Genomic DNA, 16,462 nt, shown 5'->3' with positions numbered 1-16,462 from the left:
TAGTACTCCGAAGGTCAGTACTGTACTGCTATGGACACGACTTCATACATTTGACTCCTGCTTCCCACAGTCCACCAAAGTGAGGGGCATGAGGTGGAGTAAAATTCCAACTGATACCCTCTGAGGTCTGAAAGTTCACCAAACCTTCAACTGTAGCATCGTCACAGAAAAAAGTTCAAGTTCAGTGTGTGCATCTACAAATGTAGAGCCATTATCACTATAAATGTGAGAAGGCTTTCCTCTTCTCACAATGAGTTTCCTTGGGGTAGCCAGAAAGCTGGTTACTAAGTCAGTAACTAACTATAGATGGATGGCTTTGGTTGCCATGCAGATGAATAAGGTAACATAGGCCTTACTCCATCTTCCACCATGTTTCACATTAACAGGGCCTGCAGAATCCATTCCACAGTGCCGGAAAGGATGAGACTGGTTTACTCTCAATGATGGTAGTTGACCCTTAAGTTGAACTGCAGTCTATGACTTGAACCTAACGCACTTCAAACATTTCCCAATAACTCCTTTGACTGTGTTGCTCCCGTTGGGAATCCAAAACCTCCTACACCCAGCATGAAACAGATTTTCAGGTTCATAAATGATGAGAATTTTTGTCAGATGATGCTTAGATGGTATGATAATAGGATGTCATCATACGGTATGTCAGCATTCATTAACATCCCTCCCACCCGTAGAATACCTTCTGTATCAACAAAAGGATGAAAATCTGATAATTTGCTGTTATGTGGCCATAAACAAAGTGATTTCATTACCATACTCGCCATGTTGAGCTATGCTAAAAACCTTTTTGACGGTGTTTTGGCATTCTTGTAGGCTGATTGGACCAGTTATCCTGTATGCTTGCCGCAGTCTAGTGTTGTTAGCAAACTTCAGTGTACAAGCCAAACCCCCATACGTATTCTTGAATGAGGAATATTTACACAGCAATTCATCATCAAACTCAATAGCGGACACCAAAGATACTTGCACATAGGCCTACCTTCTTTCATGCACATCTTCTCTACCACCAGTGAAGGACAACTGCTGCAGCCCGGGTCATAGTTGGATGGCCATGAAGGGCCAGACCACCACTGCACAAGTGACCTCAAATGTGCTGGACTAATGCCATGCCATGTGACTGTCTACTGATTTGATATTTCTCCAGTTGGGAACTGAACTCAGTTCCTGAATTTCAGAGATTCTGTTGGCAATAAAAGTTTTCCAGTGACTAGAGCTACATTGCAGCCAGATCTACTGTGGAGTCCATCCACAGTTGGATATCACTGTTTTTTACAACATCTAAGGCATTTGACACCTTATGAGCGAGTCAAGCAAGAAGCAGAACACCACATAATTCCAGTCATGGAAGAGATTGCAGTTTGACAGGAGTTGCATGAGATTTGGCTGCAGCCAATGAAACTAAAACCTCGTTGTTGGATAGAACACATCTGATGTATACACAAGCACTATATGCCAACTGTGAAGCACGACAAAAACCACGAATTTTGAGTTTAATATGTTGAGGACAGGAAACGATCTTCCTTCTGATTGAAATATCATTAAGGGAAGGTAGTTGCATGTAGAGGACATTCCATTCGTCAATTAGGTTGGACGGCTGAACTTCATCCCAATCAAAGATTAGTTGCCAAAAGCAATGCAAGACTGGACGCAAAAGCCCTAGTGGGTCAAAAATAGATGCTATTGTAGACAGACCATTATGCCTGGTAAACTTTGAGCACTGTCGTCTCTTCAGCTGCATGTGAAACTGGAATGTGTCAGAGCCAGGGTGCCATAATATTCCTAACATTCTTATGGTTTATTCAGCAGTAAAATTACAAGGCACAGAAGTTTGTCTGTCCTGCAATGGAATTTTTGCCATAACCTTGTCACTACTTCCTCAGTGGAAACTCCCCAGAAGCATGTAGTTAGCTGGGTTTGAAGTTCCCGAGTTTCAGCCCCTGTAGCTGACCCACCTAAGATGTCATACACATAAAAGCTACACAACAGCATTTGTGATGCCACTGGAAACCTGTCTTGATTTTCCAAGGCCACATGTTGGTGACATCTAGTCACAAGAAAAGCAGCAGGAGTGGTTCCATAAGTGACTAGACAATATATATTCTTGCAATGGTTCTGATGGTGATTCCTGCCACAGGATGGAGAGACACTTGGCGACACATTTTTGTTATGTCAGCTGACAGAGCCACACTATAGGATCAAAATTTTATAATAATGGGGAAAAAAACTGGCTGGACCATGGGAGCAACCTTCAAGATTTCATTGAGAGACACTCCATTAGAAGTGGCAGCAGAGGCATCAAACACTACTCTTAACTTACTAGTGGAGCTGTATTCCTTGAAGACAGCATGATGTGGAAAGTAAAACCTTGGACCAACAATATCCTGAGAATTAAGAGACTTCCATGTGTCCTACATCAATATACTCATGCATAAAAGCAGCATATTCCACCCTAAAGTTCGGTTGCCTCATAAATTTCCTCTCAAGATGCTCTAGCCTTCAAGAGGCCTGTTCTTGTGGTTCACCTAAAGGTTTACAGTCAGGTTTTATTGGCAGTCATATCACAAATCTCCCATCTTCATCTCGAGCTGTGGGGCGCTGAAAGTGAGCCTCACATATTTTATCCTGCTTAGGAATTGGATCAATGAGCGAGATTACGGAAGTGTCTGATTCCACCATGAACCACGACGTCATCAATGTGGCGGAAATGGCTACTCTAAGTGTCTCCAATATGGCGCCTATGATGTCACTACATACACACTGCAAACACGAAATCACGTATAAATAAGATAACTAATGGGACTACTGCGGGAAATTGCGGGTTTTAGGGAGGGGACAAGCTAAATATAACAGTAAAAAAAACACACCATGATCCGAAAACACACAAAATGATGAACAAAAAACAATAATCACAAAAATCTACAGGAATCGCACACTTCCCTTGACCTATATTGGTCAAACGCAACTGACGAAACCAAAACAGCGACACATACAGCAAAAACTACGAAAATTGGAATGAGACATTTCCCCTGACCACAGCTGACGTTACCGAAACACCAATACCTACATGTACAACTACAAAAATTGGAATCTTGTCATTTCCCTTGACCTATATAGGTCAACTGTTACTATTGATACAAAAAATTCAGCACCTACAACTACAAAAAACAAAAATAAAACCCCAACACATTAAAAAGTCAAACATCCCTACATAAATTAAAACACATTCAATACACAATAAATACACAAAACATTAAAACTCAAGAAAAATAGACAAAAAAAATTACTTATCACCAACAAATTTTGGCACTGCAAAGTAGAGTGGACACACACACACACACACACACACACACACACACACCCCTTCTGTTGACCCCAATGAGCAGCACTCCACTATCGGAAATAACTTTTGGAAGCTTGAGAATGTAAAGCGACGTTTCAAAACAACCACTGGTGAAATTATAAGGGAGGGCATCAAGATAAAGAATCAATGAGAATTCCACTGATAGGAGAAAAGAGTACACTGAAGGCATCTTGGAGGGAGACAACTCTTCTGATGATGTAACAAAGGAAAAGGTTGGAGCCGATATGAAAAACAGAGGATCTAGTATAACAGTCACATTTTAACAGAGCTTTTGAAGGCTTGTGATTAAACGAGGCAGAATGGGTGGACAAGATTCTTCTGAATTTCTAAAATCGTTGGGTCAAGTGGCAACAAAATAGCTTTCAAGTTAGTGCATAAAAGTATAGAAACAAAAAAGTTTTGTGTAGAGAAACATATAGATGCATGTGCCTGTGAGCTTAAATTAAAGAAAGGCACATTTATAATTGTAACTGTATATAGGTCCCCATCAGGAAATTTTCATCTATTTCTGAAAAATTTGGACTCCTTGTTGTGCTATCTGTCAGACAGGGGGAAGCATATTATTATTTGTGGGGACTTCAATGTAGAATCTCTGAAAGAGGGTAATAGGAAAAATGACCTTGAAGTATTACTCAGTTCTTTCAATTAGACACCCGTTATTGATTTTCCTACTCGGGTGGTAAAGGATAGCAGCTCACTGATAGATAACTTCTTTATAGACCAAGATAAGTTTAACCAGATAACTGCTCAGCCTGTTGAGAATGGTCTTTCTGATCATGGTGCACAGCTAGTTACAATATATGACATAGCTCCATTCAGCAATACTAAACAGTCCTCCAACGTAGTACGTTCAGTCAACGATTTAACAATTGCAAATTTCAGGGAAAGCCTACAGCAGTTAGACTGGGATGAGGTGTACCGTGAACCTGATGCCAATTTAAAATATAATTTATTTCATGACATTTTTGTAAATGCATTTGAAAACCGCTTCCCCAAGAAAATAGTTAAACATACTCGTAAGAAACCTTGTAACAAACCATGGCTTACTAAGGGTATAAAAATATCTTGTAACTGGAGAAGGGAAATGTATCTGACAGCAGGAAAGAGTAGTGACCCAGAAACTATCAAACATTATAAAAACTAATGTGTTATATTAAGAAAAGTTATTAAAAAATCCAGGAGTATGTGTATCATGTCTGAAATCAGCAACTCTGATAATAAAATTAAAACAATTTGGAATATTATTAAAAGAGAAACAGGTCAACCAAGAGCAGAGGAAGACAGTATTACCATAAAATTGAATGAAAACTTTACGAACAAAAAGTCAGAAGTTGAAAATATTTTTAATACTCATTTTCTAAATGTTGTGGATATAGTAGGATCCAGGTGTTCATTAGAAGATGCTAGGCTGTTAATGGAATAGGCCATACCTAAATGTTGTGGATATAGTAGGATCCAGGTGTTCATTAGAAGATGCTAGGCTGTTAATGGAATAGGCCATACCTATGCAATTTGATACAATTGAAATCTCACCCACTTCTCCCTCTGAAATTAGGAAAATAATAAACTTGCTTAAAAGCAAAAACTCACATGGAATTGATGGCATTTCCAGCAAAATACTAAAAGCTTGTTCTCAACAGATAAGTAAGATTCTCAGCCACCTGTGTAATAGCTCTCTGGAACAGGGCATTTTCCCTGATAGACTGAAATATGCTATTGTTATACCTTTGCATAAAAAGGGGGATAGATATGATGTCAACAATTACCGTCCAATCTCCCTTCTAACAGCTTTATCCAAAATTTTTGAGAAAGTAATGTATTCAAGAGTAGCTTCACATATCTGTAAAAATGAAGTACTAACAAAATGTCAATTTGGTTTCCAGAAAGGTTTTTCAACAGAAAATGCCATATATGCTTTCACCAATCAAATTTTGAATGATCTGAATAACCGAACACCACCCATTGGGATTTTTTGTGATCTCTCAAAGGCTTTTGATTGTATAAATCATGAAATTCTGCTAGACAAGCTCAAGTATTGTGGCATGAGTGGGACAGTGAACAAATGGTTTAATTCGTACCTAACTGGAAGAGTGCAGAAAGTTGAAATAAGTAGTTCTCATAACATGCAAAGATCAGCACATTCCTCAAACTGGGGAACTATCAAGAATGGGGTTCCAAAAGGATCAGTCCTGGGTCCTTTGTTGTTCTTAATATATATTAATGACTTGCCATTCTATATTCATGAAGATGCAAAGTTAGTTCTCTTTGCTGATGATACAAGTATAGTAATCACACCTGACAAACAAGAATTAACTGATGAAATTGTCAATACTGTCTTTCAGAAAATTACTAAGTGGTTCCTTGTAAATGGACTCTCACTGAATTTTGATAAGACACAGTACATACAGTTCCGTACAGTGAATGGTATGACGCCATTAATAAATATAGACCTTAATCAGATGCATATAGCTAATGTAGAATATTCCAAATTTTTAGGTGTGTCCATTGATGAGAGATTAAATTGGAAGAAACACAGCTACTTATGCAATAAGGGTCACTGCAAATTTTGGTGATAAACATCTTAGTAAATTAGCTTACTACGCCTATTTTCACTCATTGCTTTCATATGGCATCATATTTTGGGGTAATCCATCACTGAAGAATAAAGTACTTATTGCACAAAAGCGTGTAATCAGTGGAGTCCACCCAAGATCATCCTGCAGACATTTATTTAAGGATCTAGGGATATTCACAGTAGCTTCTCAGTATATATACTCTCTTATGAAATTTGTTATTAACAACCAAACCCAATTCAAAAGTAATAGCAGTGTGCATAACTACAATACTAGGAGAAAGGATGATCTTCACTATTCAAGATTAAATCTAACTTTGGCACAGAAAGGGGTCAATTATACTGGCACTAAAGTCTTTGGTCACTTACCAAATAGTATCAAGAGTCTGACAGATAACCAACAAGTATTTAAGAAGAAATTAAAAGAATTTCTGAATGACAACTCCTTCTACTCCATAGAGGAATTTTTAGATATAAATTAAGAAAAAAAACAAAAAAATAAATAAATAAAACACAAAAAATAAAAAAGTTGTTAGATTAACGTAAGTATGTAGTTAAATTAACTTAATTATGTCATGTATTGGAAAATTTGACTCGTTCCACATCAATACGAAATATCGTATTCATGATCCATGGAACTAGTATTAATCTAATCTAATCTAATCTATGAGTTTAGAGACATACAACCAGGCTTTTGGAAAAATCCATAAGGATCAGTTTGACTTTAGCATAGGTAATGGTACCCGAGAGTTAGTTCTGACATTTCTATTGGCAGTGGAATCAAGACTTCAGAAAAATCAAACTCATAAGATTTGTCGATCCAGGATAATCATCCAACAGCAGAAAATGGTGCAAAATGTTCAACATTGTCAAAAAAAATAGTTATAATGTATAGGGAAATACAGGTGATATTAAGTACGTTGAAGAACCATGAGGGGAAAAATAAGAATGGCAAAGAAAAACGTGGGCCTTATGGGGGAAAGCTCAGTGTGTAGTCTGGCTCACAGAGACGAAGTCTGATGTCCTAGGACAACGAAATTTTCAGACACAATATGGAAGGGAACCTATGAAAAAAGGTAGTTTTTCGATAGATACTGCTACAAAAGTGCGTAACTGTCTTATCATACGAAATGACAACTTTGCTACAGAACAGGAAACACGCGCCATCCAAACACTTCCAATATCAATGACATGTTATTACTAACCACAACTGGTACCGTAGTTTCATTATGCCTGTCGATAAACACTGTAATTGACTGTCCTTGTTGTAGCGCAATTTGCGAATTAACCTCTTCCAAAGTCACATTCTTGGGCAAATCGCACATTAATGGATCTTCCATTAAAATGTCATTTAACGTCCTCGCAGTAACGGCGGCCAAATCATCCTCTGCAGACTGTTCACCCATATAATCTTTAGAGCCCTTTTCGTAATTTGCGTTTTCCATGAACACTAACTGACACTCATAACAAACCAACTGGGCCACTTCTCACGCCAGATTCTCATAAACGCAAAAATTTGCTTGTAAACAACGAAGTTAGAATTAAATATCGAAGTCCCAATATAGTCGATATATCAAAGAAGTCGATCCCTTTATTCCAACTATTTTAAAACATATATCCCTCTTTTTTGACTATAGTACATCGATTTAATAATAATTAATAATAATTATTATGTTTTTTGTTCATTTTCCCCCCCTCGAGCCGGTATCTGCTGCGGCTAAAAACCGTTGCAATTAAATGCCAATACGTGTACTGATCTTAAGCCCAGTCCACACGCAACGATCTGTCTGCGCAGACGTCGGCGTTATCAGTGGCAAGCGACTACGCTCCCCGTAAACGTCAAAAATTTAATTCAGTTATTGTGAATTGCAATTAAGTGCCAATACGTGTACTGATCTTAAGCCCAGTCCACACGCAACGATCTGTCGGCGCAGATGTCGGCGCAGATGCCTGTACATGCAAAAGATCGCTGCAAATGTGTTCACAGGACACAAACCCCAATCTACTACTCGCCCGCCATCTGTCGGTGTAGAAAAGAAATATCAGTGGCAAGCGACTACACTCCTCGTAAATGTCAAAAATTTAATTCAGTTATTGTGAAATATAGAAATGGAGGAAGTTCTGTTGTGGTATGTGTTCGCAACTTGTGTTGCAAAAAATCATTCAGACCAACAGCAGGAAACAGAGCATGCGGTCAAAATGGTGTAGACAGTGGCTGCTAAAGCGAAAGTAGTTTTCTCACGTAAATTTACTGCGAGAGTTGCAGGGCGAACCTAACGACTGGCGAAATTATTTGCGGATGGATGTCGAAACTTATAATTATCTCTTAAAGCTTGTAACCACTCATATTATGAGAAAAAATACTTGTGTGGCAGAACTGCCAGAAAATATTAATATCTTTGCTTTTTTGTGCTTCGTTTTACCACAGTCTTGGTTTTCCTCACTTTGGTTGTTGACTAGTTGGTGTGAGATATTCATCATGACTGTTACCATGATTGTCGAAAACTACTTCTTTGTGTTTTGATTTGTCTTGTGCCAATAAAAATATTACATAGTGAAAGTAAATGGTGTTTTCTGTGTTATAAGCATGGAGGTAAAAATAAGGGGAGATGTCATGACGTCACAAACTTGAAGCCGATCCAAGTGACGATCCGCCATGTTAGCTACCCCAAAACATTAGCTTCTGGTGGTTTGATTCCGTGTAGTCGTGACGTGTTTTGATAAAAAGTGCCGGCTTGCGTCGGTTACGGGTATACTAATCGTTCTGATTGTAGTCAAAAGTTTAAACAGTTCACATTTCATTCGTAAGTGGACTTATTTAAGCGCTATTTTCTTATATATACTTGAAATTCTGATGCACTGTATGTTTTTATTTCTGAGATTTGACTTGAGATTTCCTATCAGTCCAATGCGAAAAGCTCTATGGAGGTGAGCAATACACTTGGTTTTCATTTTTTGGTTATTCCCAAGTAACTGAAAAGTCATGGCAAGAAATATCGTGGAAATGGGGACTAATGTTTTAAAATGCAATAATTTAATATAAAAGTAAAGTAACTACATGAAGTTAATTAAATCTTTAGTAGAAGGTGTGGAACACCTGGTACAGTGGTTAAATTATAAGTACTTAAAGGGTTACATATTTGTTAAAGCAAAGTTCCCCTATCTAAGTTCAGCCTATTTAGATCATTACATTAATCACTGTGTTGTCGTGTTCCCCTGTGAACTGCTGTTATTTGCCACACTGAATGTCACTTGGTAGGTACAATTTAAAAACAAAGCAAATGTGTAAACTAAAATGGGCCTGACAACATTCGTAATTTAACGAATCTTTCACTATGTTGACATGACAGCTGGCTTGTTTATATCATCCCTGCATACATCTACGGCACACCAAAGGAAATAAGGTACGTTTCTTGCAAACTTTAACATTTAAAATTTGCATTTGACTTAAAAATGCAACGAATACAAATCGGTGCCCATAAACTATCAATCATTTCTTTTGGAGTTCTGGCATTATCAATTATCGACACAAACACAATGAAAGTGAATAGAAATGGATTACCAAAGCACGCTTTTCACAGCACATACTTCTCTTCTCGGTTATTCGAAGTGTATAAACAAAAACGAATTACAGTACTGAGGCCAGAAGCGTCATATTTTCGTGTCGTATTACTGTATCGAATACGCATTTAAGACCAGAAAAACGTTTGAAGTTGCTTTCCTTACGCTGTGTTGTTCACTTAAACAGCGTAACATGTACTATATAAAACAAATATCGCGCGCACACGACAGAAATAACGAACAAGAAGCAATTGTAAACACTCGTCTGCTAATGTTTTGGGGGATCCAAGATGGCGGCAGGCCCCTCCCACAGACTTCAAAACAACGTGCAGCGTAAATCTGTAGCGCCATCTCCCCTTATTCTACCTCCATGGTTATAAGTATAACACTCGCCATACTGGTCACCTCCGACGCGCAACATACGTCCAATTCGACAATGTGACCGTTTACTTCAACATCTCCAAATCGCTCACCTTCCACTCCTTTCGGACTACAACATGATACTAATGGTGCCTCTACACTGCCTTCCCACGGTTTCCTACGCACAACACCTCCAACAACTGGGATAAAATTGGAAGGTAAGTACAACGCCGTGGAGTTTTCTCCATCATCAACAATGCCGTTGTGGACTCTTTCAACATCGTCAGTGATGTCACCTGCTATGAATCTTTTCCCACGTTCGTCTATAACAAACCAATCATGAGTGCCGTGCCTAAATTTGTGACTCACAGTGCGTCGTATGTACACTCTTTGACATAAAACTCGACCGGCGGCCGGCCGCTTCAGAGGCTAAGTCCGCGCCAATCGCGACATGGGACAATAAAACTGGCCAACTCGCTAATTCTCTAAGTCCGGTTATCTGCACAATCTGGCAACACTGCAGACTGTGGCACTTCCTGGAGGAAAACTTGTCCCATGATAGAGAAACACTAGGCTGATTACGCCTGTGGTCTAGCGGTAGCGTGCGTTGTTTCAGTTCGTAATGTCAGTGGATCGAGAGCAGCTGGCATAAAATATTTTTATAGCCTCTTCTGTCTGAATGCCGAAGACGTGAATGTAATGGTAGTGCAGATTCAATGTATTTCGCTAACTGACACACCGATATCAAAATTTTATCCAGTAACGATTTTGCGGCAGATTTTCTGCAGACTGTCCTCTTCTGGACGCCGTATGCGGCAAAGCTCCGGGATCCATTTGCTGGCTACCGGCAGCGGCCGTGGCGACAGCAGCGGCGCTGCACTCCCCCGTTCTTTATCGAAAGCGCCTGCTCCCGTTCATCGGTTTTGATGATTTAAAACGCTTTATTATTAAATGTTGCTCCACAGAAAATTTCTACGATTTCCATTCACGCTCAAAAGCAACGGAGACAGACGCCCTGATTAGTAGGCGGGTATTATATTACATTAATCGGCAAGAGCTGAGTATGGCCCGAAATTAATTTTATAGACTGGGACGAAATTAAACCACCTCGCTACATTCGATGAATTTATAAATGCTTCATACCTCGTTTCGTTTCCTTTCAAACTCAATTATTTGTGCAACTTTTGGTCAATGTTCGGATGTTTTCGTCAAGCCGGGGTGAGCGTCTGTGGTGTAAAGTGTATTACAAAAAAATGGTTCAAATGGCTCTGAGCACTATGGGACTTAACATCTGAGGTCATCAGTCCCCTAGAACTTAGAACTACTTTAACTAACCTAAGGACATCACACACATCCATGCCCGAGGCAGGATTCGAACCTGCGACCGTAGCGGTCGCGCGGTTCCAGACTGAAGCGCCTAGAACCGCTCGGCCACAACGGCCGGCTAAAGTGTATTATAGTTCTTGTTTCATTCCTTATGGTAACTCTATGCGATAAACTGTGTGAATACCTTGCAATGCATGCTCTGTAGCAGTGCAGGAACACTGCACATTTGGAGTTCCATGTATGGGTTCATGAAGTATTTAATGTTGATCGGAATGATAGTTAAGGTCATCAGATTTAGACAAGAAAAATTTGTCGTTTTGGAAGTTTCAGAGAATGGAAAGGAATTGCTAACGCCGGTGTTAGAAAACTTCTACAGTTAAATGCTATTGCAAAAATTTAGAAGAGGGGAACTATATTAATCAACATGTGCACTTCATAAACAACCTTCTGACATGTTAGATCTATATGACGAACAAAACTCAAATTTATATCGTTGACAGTCGCTTTGAATCTTTTCAGGATCTATTTTACAGTGAAGCACCTTGGCATTTGCAAAGCAGACATCCATGATAATAACTTAATTTACTAAGTCGAATCGGACGAAGATTGATGTTTAAAGGCATTCTTCAGATTTCGTATAAAGAATTTTTACTAGCCGTTTGCAACTCCATTAATTAAAATGGAAAATAAAAGGTTGTAGTCAGCGGCTTCCACCGAGATTGGAACTGCTATGTCATACAGTACGACCACCGCAACGCACAAGGGAACCTCTTTTTTTTAATTTTGCTTTTTTTATTTTTTTATTTTTTTCGACGATTACCCCTTTTTTTCTCTCTTATTTTAAAGACCCTTAGGAAAATGGCAATAAAAAAAGAACCTAAGTGGCACCGCCACTTTTCATTCTACAACAAAAAAAAAGAATCTGGTCCACTTCAGGCATTGGCTCCTGACTAAACCTACCCCAAGAGCTGCCTATATACCAGGGGAAATATGGGAATTCAAGGTTAGGGCTATCATTACAAACAAAACAAAATCTTCCTTTTTCTAAATTTTATTTTTATTTTTGTTTTGTTTATTTTTGTTGTGTAATTGATCAGACGCCTTCTGCGAACCGCTGGTAATATGTTGAGTCACGTCTTCTCGAAATTGGTGTGTTCCGTTCAGTAGTTCAGAAATGTTCATTGGTTCAAACTGGAAACCTTCTTCACTCTTGGCTTAACACATTCCAGCTGCGAGGCGGGTCGTGAAAAGCACTCCCAAGGAAGTTCGAGAAAAATTGTCTGTATTTTGGGTGGCGGACAACGACATAATGACGGTCGTTGAGGTATGTCCAAAAATCGAGTACAGAGTCTACAGTTTGTCCAAATAGGTAGTGAATAGCATGTCCACGAATCCAATTCACAGCATTGGTCTTTGTCCGAGGAAAATAGTCACGTCCCGGAACTAATAATGAAAGGGGAGTATTCCGATTCAGAATGTCCCGCGTTAGAAAAGCCACAATATGACGAATAACCTCTGAGCTAACGACACACTGGCGACCACAGAAGGACTATAGTCACTGCGGTGTTGCCTGACCCTCAAAACGCAACCTTAAAACACACAAACAGGTGTTACTTATGTGAAGAACGCCGTTCTTGGAGTCCAGAAATTAATTATACTTTCTAAGTGTCTCATCTTACAGTGGATTCTATCGTACGAGTCTTCGATGTGGAAAACGAATGTCAAGTGAATTTAGCGAGGTAACGCCGGCCTACACCCGGAAGTAAATGCACCATCAAAGTGTTGACAAATACTTGCTACGACGCTGCCAATTCTCGGTTCTCTTACGAGGCAGCTCTTCAGCGAAATGCTTGCCGTGATTCTCCGATACGGTCCTTCAGAGTGGAGACGCGCGCGCACGTTTGGTTTTTATGCGGCGTTCTTCCCTGTTGGTTTCTGACGTCGCCTTGTGGGCTATGTCTACATTTGAGACATTCAATTATCATTAATCCAGAATGATACAAGTTTCAGCTTCCGGCGTGGAAGAAGGCTGTTGACGCCGACATTATATCATTGCAACGTAGGGAAAGCAAAACGGGTCATTCAATGTTTCTCATTCAACATAAAGCATGTGAGATAATTTTCCGTAACGTTCATAATCATCTAAAAATACAAACGAAGTAAAAATACATCTGAAGCTTATTAGAATTGAATATAATGTAAGATACCAAACGCTTTGCACCTCGATGTCGAATTTGTCCACGTGCAATCTTTTGCAGCAACAAAAAGAATGTCATGATTACCACGAGAATGAAGAAATATGTTGGTACGGATGGAAGCAAGAAGAGACGCAGTCAACAAATATTCGATTCCTCATGGCATTCATTTCATTTGAGGCGTAAGAAGAGTTAAAGCGGGATATTACTTTCGTTAACACGAAAGATATGCCGCACATATTGATAACGAGGAAGTCTGCGTCTTCATACGTTTCCTCCTTGAAATCTGTATGCTCTCTTATATACTAAGTAGCCTGATCATTGTTTCAGTAATGTTATCCTCTTGTTTGACCCCGTAACGATGAACAGATTCCAAATGCATGTCTCTGCATGAAAGCAGCTGTTCGAACCCTTCCTGGGTTGCTTTTTGTGTTTTATTGCTTGGAATTCCTGAAGCAGACCACAGTGCCTTCTCCCCTTGTGGGTTAGGTCCCAAAACTAAACCGCTTTTTATCCAATGGCATAATTTATTCAGACAGCATCAGCACAAGACTGTCAAACAAAGCCTTCCATTTACAGTTGCAACACTCTAACCAGCACTGACCGAAGTGTAATCCACGGTCATGGTCCGAAATTAGCAGCTGTCTGCTACTGTGGCAAAGTCCGTACTACACTTTCGATTCCGCAGCACCATTTTATCTGGTAACACTGTGTAGTTGCAGAGTTGTGCCAACATGTCTGTCCTCACACTGTCAACTTTATGTATCTCACTTCTCCTGTAGCGTTGATCACAAGGAGCAGAAGTAAATGAGTGTATTCTGCATGACGTAACATTCAGTATTCCCTTCTTTCATAGCCACTCTTCATGTGCATCGATACCAAATAGGAATGTGAAAACTCTTGCGAGTGAGAGAATGACAATAACAATCGTAACAAGAACAATAAAATAATGCATAATGTTTATTCCTACGCAGAACGAGGATGGCTTTAAATATAAAAATCTATATCTATATCCATATCTATTGATCTTTGAGTTGGCACAATGCAAATATATTCTTAGCATTTAGTTACTGAATTTAGTTCGGGATGTTTGCAGAGAAAAGGAAAAGTCGGTACTTCTCGCTAGTGTAATATAATGTGAACCAGCAACTACCCTTTCCTTAGAACACGACTCAAGCAGGTCCCCAAGTAGGTACCAAGGCACTGCTGCATTCTGTTCCCTGACATTGCTCTGATGACGGTTAATGCAGATAGTTCCGATTATGAAATACAAAACGTATTGCAGGTTAGTTCCTAGGATAGTAACATTAAATTTGCGTTGTAGACGGCACATGAACGTGACGACTATCCATATTACTCATCAATATAAAAAGACAATATTATGGGAATTTAGCAGGATTACTCAACATGAATTCTGAAATTGTTTGACTGACCGCACAGGTGATAAACGTCGTCAAGAGTATACGATGGCCTAATCGCATTAGGAATATGAAGATCGTCTTCGACAGCTCGCAACTTTCACATTGCTATCTCCACCCTACTCCAGACAGCCCTCGGTGGAGTTGCACTAAGTTGCCGTTGCAATGTAAGGCCTTCAAACCGACAACAGACCACATATTGAAAAATACAAGCGAGTTCTCTTGCAGCGTAAGCTTATTGTAACTAATCTAAAAATTATTGGACAGGAACATTGTCCTATTAAAAAAAAAAGCTATCTAGCCGGTCCTCTAATCGCTCCTTGGTACAGTCGTTTGACTATTGAAAATGGTTCCAACAAGTCACCACTAGAAAACACTGCTCTGTACCGCAATAATTCAAGATGTAAAGTAATACCACGATACTACAAATATCAGGGAACACCTTATCACAGATAAGACTGTCCTTAAGGCCTGTAAGCTCACATTTATTACAATAAATGACATACCTGAAATGTTACCACTCCCATTATTACGTCAGATTGGTAATTCACGTAGTAAGTTCGTCGTATTCATGATTTCCTCTTCAAAGTAACATACCGTACCCATTATTTAACACAAAATGACATTAAAAATTTAAGTTATTCACGAGCAGCTAGTTGAGAATATGTATGAACTTCAAATGACACGACGAACCGTCTTGTTCCGCATATGGATTCAAAGCCAGCTCATGCAGACTAAGCAAAGATTTCGTTACTGACGGAAACTAACAGTCATTCCTGATTAAGCATACAGAGAGTGATATACCTCGCTTTTAGACAGTATCAGTTAGCAAATATCAACTTTAAATTGCATAACGCAAACATGTTTAACAGACGCGAATTCCTACCCAGCATCTATTGTCCCTGTTAACGAACTACGAGAGATGTTAAATATTGCTTTTTCACAAGTAACTTACTTGAAATGCCGTGAGGTAAAGCTTTGTGTTGGACACGGATTCGAACCCAGAACCTAATCGGATTGCTATCGAAGCACAGTCAAATGTGACATATCGGATTTTCGCGGCAGTAGCCAGATGTTTTAACTGAAATGACGAGACGAAACATTAATTTTTTCCTTCCCAGGACTCCTACCCGGCACCTATCGCTGTTATATCCTAGAGAAAACGAACGTTAAATATAGGTTTGTTGCGCCAGCAGTGATATTATGTGAGCATGTTTGAACTAGAAATAATAAGACAAAGAGTTCAGCTCTCACTGGGAATAGAGCCCCACACATATCGTTGTTGACTACACACAAAGAGACGTCAGCTACCGAATTTTTCTCCACCAGCTGCTCAGAATAACATCTTGAACTTACAGTCATCTCGCAAATAGTTCTGTGTCTCACTGGGAGTTAAAAACGTCAGATATCGTTAGTGTTGACAACGAATGAAAATACATTAAAAATCAAAATTATTGTCCACCAGCAGATAGGTGTTCTCATGCTAGAGCTTGATAATACATAATTAAATCTTTAGTGCCGGGCCAGGATTCGATCCCATTCACGCGTAATATGTGGAGATGTTAAGGAATCTGCGGTTTTGAACAAACAAAAAATTGTAGCCGAGCTGTATTGTCACGAAGGGATCAAATTCCGCGTTAAGGGCGGTCTGAGT

General features: G+C 39.3%; 1 protein-coding gene across 1 annotated transcript in view; it reads right to left on the bottom strand.

Moving 5' to 3' along the window:
- Positions 1 to 7,495, bottom strand: part of LOC126262601 (U11/U12 small nuclear ribonucleoprotein 25 kDa protein-like) — a 35,536-nt gene extending 28,041 nt beyond the window's left edge. Inside the window, exon 1 of the mRNA XM_049959347.1 lies at positions 7,154 to 7,495. Within this exon, the coding sequence (XP_049815304.1) occupies positions 7,154 to 7,393 (240 nt within the window). The 5' untranslated portion in view covers positions 7,394 to 7,495. The remainder of the gene's footprint in view (positions 1 to 7,153) is intronic.
- Positions 7,496 to 16,462: the final 8,967 nt, after the last annotated feature.

Source organism: Schistocerca nitens, chromosome 6 (genome assembly GCF_023898315.1).
Source record: "Schistocerca nitens isolate TAMUIC-IGC-003100 chromosome 6, iqSchNite1.1, whole genome shotgun sequence".
In the NCBI taxonomy this organism is placed as follows: Eukaryota; Metazoa; Arthropoda; class Insecta; order Orthoptera; family Acrididae; genus Schistocerca; species Schistocerca nitens.
The sequence above is the reverse complement of the archived record's forward strand: the minus strand, read 5'-3'. Positions and strand labels throughout refer to the sequence as shown.